The sequence below is a fragment of the Eurypyga helias genome, unplaced genomic scaffold, assembly GCF_000690775.1.
Source record: "Eurypyga helias isolate BGI_N326 unplaced genomic scaffold, ASM69077v1 scaffold1376, whole genome shotgun sequence".
NCBI classification, from domain to species: Eukaryota; Metazoa; Chordata; class Aves; order Eurypygiformes; family Eurypygidae; genus Eurypyga; species Eurypyga helias.
The window spans coordinates 17,707-24,823 of record NW_010257083.1 but is presented as its reverse complement, the minus strand read 5'-3'; the positions used below and the strand labels follow the sequence as shown (position 1 = coordinate 24,823).

The following is a 7,117-nucleotide window of genomic DNA, read 5'->3' as shown; positions in this document are numbered from 1 at the left end:
AGGGACAAATCCTGGGACCCATGGGACCCCACTCCACCTTGTTCCCTCGGCTCCGGCACTCCTCGCCCTGCTCCAGCCTCGTGTTTCGGCAGACACCAGCAGCTTGATACCAGCTGGGGAGGGCAAAAGGCAGCTTGATACCAGCTGGGGAGGGTAAAGGGCCGCTCTGTGCCCACTGCCCAGGCTCTGGTTGGGGTGGGCCTCCTGTGCTCCAGAAACCACTTTCCATAGCGTTTCCAGCAGCAGAACTGGAATTCCTCACGGAGGAGGCCAGGAGAGCCTGCCTGAGGTCTGCACAGCCAGCCCAGGAGCAGCACCGAGTAGTGGAACGGACTCCGAGTGTTACGGCACAGCCCGTCCCCCGTGGGGTTAATTAACCTCGCGTGAGGCTTTTGGGGTGCGTTGCCTCCAGCGCGGCTGAAGACCTGCTGCTGGGCGAGCAGGCGGCCTTCTCCAGGCTCGCTCCAGGTGCTGACCTTGGGTCAGGTGTGACCCGCGGGGCTGCCCGGGCGCTTCGGCAGCCCAAAAGGCTGTAGCGGAGGCCAACATTCCCTCCCCTTCGAAGCGGAGGCTGGATTCTGCGATGGGGCGGCCGCGGCTCCCGGCCCTGCAGCTGCTCAGGGTGTTGGAGTCCTCCCTGGAGCTTCGCTTTTTGGTGTGGGGTGGCGAAGCAGTTCCCCACAAATGACTAAATGGGCCTCAAACGGGAGGCAGCCTCTAATGACATAATGTTCTGCTAATGGGCTTGTGGTTTATTCCGGAGAGCGAGGAATCCCTGGGACCTCATGACGCCGGGATTCGGTGGCGGAGAGTTGGCAGGCTCGGGAGCGGAGAGGCACCGTGTCGCTGCCTGGGTCTTCCCTCCGGTCAGGGAGTTTAATGGTCACTCGTGCTCTGGCATCCTGCAGCCAATTAGGCGGTATTTTAACGAAGGTTACTTCAAGGTGCCTGATGCAGCAACTCTTGTGGTTCAGGGACAACTTTGCCGCTTCCAGTTCCAGGAGTCCGCTCCTGCTGAGGAGGGCTGGATTATTTTGCCGATGGGTTTTCCTGGGGTGGGTGGGATGCGGGGCGGGCGTGCTTGGTGCCGGGAGGGCTGCGCGTTGCGGGGACGGTCCCATCTGTCCATCAGTGAGGATGGGTGGTTCGGGATGCTGGGATGCCCGCACTCTCAGGAGCAGGTTAGACACGGTTTAGCGAAGCTGGGCTTGCTGGGAAGCGCACATTTGGCCTCGGCAGATGCTGCTTTTCCTTCCTTTTCCTTTCCCAGTTGCCCTGGTCCCTCAGGTCAGAGCTCAGTAGTGCAGTAACTTGATTTTCTGCTAGATTTAACGCCACGCTAGCCAGTGCTTTGCACCCATCTCCGTTGGTTAACCGAGGAGGAGAAAGAGGCGCTTCCCTTGGCTCTGCTAAGAGCTGCGGGTTGTTGCCCCCTGGCACGCATCCCCACTAACATGGGATGGATCTGGTGTTCCCGAACCGCTGCTGCAGTTGCTCCTGGCTGACCAGGTGGGCTCAGAGCCACTTTTGGGTTGATTCGTGGCTCTGCTCGCTACTGAGCCCTCGTTCTGGCTTGCGAGTCTCTGGGCCCTCGGTCTGCGGTTGGTGTTAGCTAGTCCAGCTCTTTTTTTTCTTGTTAAACATCTGCAAGAAGCAGAATTCCTGGTATTCGGAGTTGCTGCCCAAGCTTCCCATCGCTGCCGGTTCTGGAGGCAGCACAGTGCGGCTCTGGCTCCCGCCTGCAGCAGCAGTTAGGAAGGAAACCGGCCCCGTTATCTAAAATCAATAGTTGGGCTCCATTGAGCTGCAAGAGATACCAACGTGCAGCTTCTCGCCCTGGACCTGAATGCTGATATTTAAAGGTGAAATGGTGTTTTTTTGGGGAGGCGATTCGTCCTGCACCGGTTCGGCAGAGGGATGGGTGTGGGCATTACCCAACCCGCAGCCGGCATCTGCTGCAGGTCGCTTGCCAGGTCGGTACCTAGGGTCTTGCAAGTTCGCTGTATGGATCCCCGTGGGTTTTTAAGGTGCCTCTGCAGTACTACATCCCTGAAAGAGCGTGTAGCCAGCCTGGGTGGCTGGGTAAGGCTTGGCTTAGCGTTAACAGGACGGTGCTCTGGGACAAGGAAGGCAGCACCCTGGGAAGTGCCGGCCACTAAGGCAGTAGCCACAGCTATTGTGAGAATTGGTGGATAACTGACCCTAAAAATCCTTATTTACTGGAGCTCAAGGGATTTCCCAGTCTTGCGTGTGCACAAATCCATGCAGAACCTGTCCACTGTGTTCCTGAGCAGCAATATCCACCCTTGGCTTTCTCCAGCTCTGCAGGGCTGTGCTGATCCCATGCAGCCGCGTTCAGGTACCGGTCACAACTCATTACCGCTCCGTGGGTTTCAGCATCGTTTGGAGATGGCTGTGGAACCCGAGAGCAGGAGGAGGAAGTGCGGAAGTACGTTGTTTTGGTGGAGACCGAGTTGGGAAGTGGAGGATTCAGTCCGTGTGGATCGTTTCTGATGTGAGCTTGCTAGAAATGAGAAGGCTCAGAAATCCATGGCTGTGAAATGTTGGCATAAAATGTGGCTGTTCTGGTAACAGCAGAATGCCAGCAGTGCTCCTTTCCGTCTGGCTTAGTGGGTGGGAACGGAGCTGTTACTACAGTATGAGGTTAGCTGATACTAGTCCAGAAGTGTGAATTTGTGTGGCTGATAATTGGTGAATTGTTCTTCAGGGGAAAAAAATCCAACCCTCAAATAGAATCACGGAATGGTTTGGGTGGGAAGGGACCTTAAATGCCATCCAGCTCCTCCCCTGCCGTGGGCAGGGACACCTTCCACTAGACCAGATTGCTCCAAGCCTCATCCAGCCTGGCCTTGGACACTCCCAGGGATGGGGCATCCACAGCTTCTCTGGGCAACCTGTCCCAGTGCTCCCACCCTCTCCAAGAAGGATTACTTCCTGATGTCCGAGGTGCCAGAGGCTTAAAATAAAAACACTTCCAAACAGTTTAATGGGATTTTATATATCAGGATTCTTAGTATTTTTATTTGCAAACTTGTAGTATTAAACGTTTATTCACAACTTATAGTATCAAATTTATTTACTACTATTAGTTTATTCCCAATTTCCAGTATTAAATGTTTATTCACAGCTGTGTGCCGTGGCTGGACACAAACAAGAGGAGCCTTTGGTGAGAAGCTGAGGGTGCGCCCATCTGCTCTGCGCTCCCGGGGCTCTTCACGGCAATATGAGACCGGAGCTGGGGTTTGGGCTCCCTGCAGCAGGCCGAGCGGCATCTGAGCAGCCCTTGCCCAGAGCTGGTTTTAGCTGAAGCTTTGCCCAGGTGTTGGGGAGGCTACGGGCAGAGCTGGGGCCTGAAGCACAAGACAGACCCAAGGTTCGGGCTCCGCTGCTTGCTGGGAGGGGGTTGGGGAGCCGTGAGGGTGTCCAAGCGGGAGGTGTCAGCCCCATAGCAGCCTGCTTGCCGTGGAAATGGGATGTGGGTGGTGAGTAGAGCTGCTCTCTGAGCTCCTGTGGGTCCTGGGACAGGTTGCCCAGAGAAGCTGTGGATGCCCCATCCCTGGGAGTGTCCAAGGCCAGGCTGGATGAGGCTTGGAGCAACCTGGTCTAGTGGAAGGTGTCCCTGCCCATGGCAGGGGGTGGGACTGGGTGGGCTTTAAGGTCCCTTCAACCCAAACCATTCCGTGATTCTGCGATCTGGTGGTGCAGTCACTTGCTTGGAGGCAACGGGACCAGTTTCTCTGCCCAGCACAGCGAAGTTGCGCTCTTTCGCTTGGGAGCGACCTGTCCTGACCCAGTACAGACCCGTAGCCCGGTGTGGGCTGCCCAGTGCTGGGGTGGGCGCTGCGCGGCGTGCCGTGGGCGCTGGAAAAACAAAGCTGCAGCACCTGGAAGCTGCGCTTGGGCTCAGCTTTGTTCTTGCGCTCCCCTCGTAGGTGGAAGCGAGGTCCTGGCACTGGGCTGTGGTTCTCCCCTCGCCCATGGACTCAAATCCTTGGGGCTGCTGTACACCGTGCCTCAGTTTCCCAGCGTTTTCTCTGCCTAGATCTGGATACAACCCTTTAGCATTGCAGCAGGGTAGGTGCTGGAAGGAGTGGTTTTGTGTGGGGAGAGCGTAGGTCTTGCTACGGCGTTCTAACCCGGCTGGTTTGGAAAACAAGCTTCGTGGGGATTGCAGGGTCCCCATCAGGGGTGCGTTTGTAGCTGTTTTCATCCGTCTCGACGGCTCCGAGTTTGGCTCGTCTACCCTTCACCTGCATTTGGAAACCCCGTGGGGAGGTGGTGTCCTCCAGACGCAGCACGAGGGCACCCGATGCGCTTGCTCTGGGCTCAGCCCCTCCTTGCACAGGGACCCGACCTGTTTGCCGGAGGCGTTTGGCAATGCCCGATGCAGAGAAATAGCACCGACGTCGGTTGTGAAACAGCTGCTCGGCTCCGCTTGCCATACTTGCTTGGGGTTTTTCTTTCCAAAGACTTTATTAATTACCTAGTTAGAGATTTGCTTAGTAGCAGGACGGAGACCTAGCTTTACTGGTTGACTGCCCTACTTAAGCCCAAGCGCTGCTCTAGGAGCCGAATGAACGCGCGGCGTTGAGCTGTCTCGAGCTTCTGTGAAGGAACACGAAGGTTCTGCTGGTTGGAGAAGATCCAACGGTGTTTTCTTCTGGTGGGGACCTCCCCATCTCTGCTAACGATGTTGTTCTTCTTTCCAATAGGAAACACAGACTGACAAGAACTCAAAGTGCCTTTTCCCCGGTTGTGTTCAGCCCCCTCTTCACAGGTAAGGATTTGCGGCACGGCGTTTTGTTTGGCTGTGGGAAGAGCAGCGTGGGCTTAACGATGGATGCTGAACGCTGCCTCTGCCTGCAAACCGGGTTCTCTGTCCCTGAAGAGTCCCTCTGTCCCCCTTGGCCTCAACCCCGAACAACAGAGCTGTAAAGAACGTGGCTGTGGCACGTCGGCGTTTTGCAATTCCTCCTGCTGCAACGCAAGTTGGAGGCGAAGGTTCTTCCTCCGTGCGGGGCTCTTTGTATCCAAGTGATTTGGAAAACCCCCTGTGGATCGAGGGCAGTTTGGTGCTCCCCTCCCGTGGTTTCCGAAGGGGGTAAAACCACCCTTCCCAGGGTGGGACCCGCACACCAACGTCAGCGTCTCTGCTGCGTGACAGCTACGGGAACTGAAACCTGCGTGTTCCCCCGTCTCTCCCCGCATCCTGCTGGTTTCTGACCTTTCTGTTTCTGCTGGGGGGAGGTTGGGGGTGGGAGAAAATGGTCCAGTTTATAAATGGTGCGAAGGGGAAGTCCTGCTCCACTGGTGGCTGAGAGCTGTGGCACTGAAAAACTCCTTGTCATGGTCATGGGCTGCTTGTGGCTTGGGAACGGTCCTAGCCGCAGGGCTTGGGGTTTCCTTGGGAGAATCCCGTCTCAGGACCCGCGTGAGTAGGGATCTGAAGTCACAAGTGAGTGTTTTATCAGCTGTGCGGGGCTTTACGTGGCTTGTGGTGAAGGTCAGATTCAAAATAATCCATGCCGAGGGTCTTCTTGCAGGATGAAGGAATCCAGATGTGCTTGTGCGGGGATGGCTGTGTTGGAAGAGCTGCAGGGCGAGGGAATCCAGATGTGGTTGTAGGGGATGGCTGCGTTGGGAAGAGCTGCAGGGCGAGGGAATCCAGATGTGCTTGTGCGGGGATGGCTGTGTTGGAAGAGCTGCAGGGCGAGGGAATCCAGATGTGGTTGTAGGGGATGGCTGCGTTGGGAAGAGCCGCAGGGTGAGGGAATCCAGATGTGGTTGTAGGGGATGGCTGTGTTGGGAAGAGCTGTGGGGCAAGGGAATCCAGATGTGCTTGTAGGGGATGGCTGTGTTGGGAAGAGCTGCAGAGTGAGAGAATCCAGATGTGCTTGTGTGGGGATGGCTGCGTTGGGAAGAGCTGCAGGGTGAGGGAATCCAGATGTGCTTGTAGGGGATGGCTCTGTTGGGAAGATCTGGTGAGTAGAGCTGGAAGCCTCTTGCTGGAGAGCTCGGAGCTGGAGGTGGCGCATGGTTTGTGTCCCTGGGTAGGGTGAAGCCTCTTCAGAGAGCATCAGTGAAGTCTGAGGACTGCTTTAAATTTCAGAGAAGTGACCTTCAAGGCAAGAGCATTGGTTTGAGTTCCCTGGAATTAGCAACTGGAAGCTTCTGATCCGTGGTTTCCGGTGGCTCATTCAGAAGTGGAGTCACTCGGGGGTAATTGAGCCATGGTGCTGCTTGTTCTCCATCCCTGCATCCCTTCAGCCGATGTCCTGATCGCGGGGCAGCCGTGCAGGGTTTGCGCCCCTCGTGCGATGCGACTGGCTTCCTGTGTCACGTGCGTTTCTGTAAGCGAGTCAAGGCTGGTGGAAGGAAAAGCTGCTTCTGCTGCTCTGTCAGCTGTTGCTATGGGAAGTTGTGAGTGTAAACTCCCCGTTCCCCGAGTGCTGCCTCCAGCTGTGGAACCCCCAGCATCAGGAGGATATAGACCGGTTGGAGCGAGTCCAGAGGAGGCCCCGGAGATGCTGCCATGGGGACAGGCTGGGAGAGTTGGGGTGTTCAGCCTGGAGAAGGGAAGCTCCGGGGAGACCTTATAGCACCTTCCAGTGCCTGGGGGGGCTACAAGAAAGCTGGGGGGGGACTTTTTCCAAGGATCTGTAGTGACAGGACAAGGGGTAACTGGTTTAAATTGAAAGTGGGAAGGTTTAGATTAGATATCAGGAAGGAATTCTTCCCGCAGAGGGTGGGGAGCACGGGGACAGGTTGCCCAGAGAAGCTGTGGATGCCCCATCCCGGGGAGTGTCCAAGGCCAGGCTGGATGAGGCTTGGAGCAACCTGGTCTAGTGGAAGGGGTCCCTGCCCATGGCAGGGGGGTTGGAACTGGATGATCTTTCCAAACCATTCCATGATTCTATGATCCCATGCGCTGGTGATGGGGAGGTACGCGGATGGGTGCGCGGAGCTGCTTTTCTTCAAAAGAAACCGCAGAGGAGAACTTGGAGTCAACGAGTTTTTTGCTTTCAGTTTTGGAAGTTGATTTGTTTAATCATTAGCTCATCCTATTAACAAATTTTTAAAACTACTTACGTCGATT

The 7,117-nt window shown here is 56.1% G+C and overlaps 1 protein-coding gene across 1 annotated transcript in view; it reads left to right on the top strand.

The window, feature by feature from the left end:
- Positions 1-4,733: 4,733 nt before the first annotated feature.
- The window catches only part of SOCS7 (suppressor of cytokine signaling 7), a gene marked incomplete at its 5' end in the record, with an annotated part of 15,005 nt that continues 12,621 nt past the window's right edge, over positions 4,734-7,117 (top strand). Inside the window, one exon of the mRNA XM_010153871.1 lies at positions 4,734-4,798. Coding sequence (XP_010152173.1) covers positions 4,734-4,798 — 65 coding nt within the window. The remainder of the gene's footprint in view (positions 4,799-7,117) is intronic.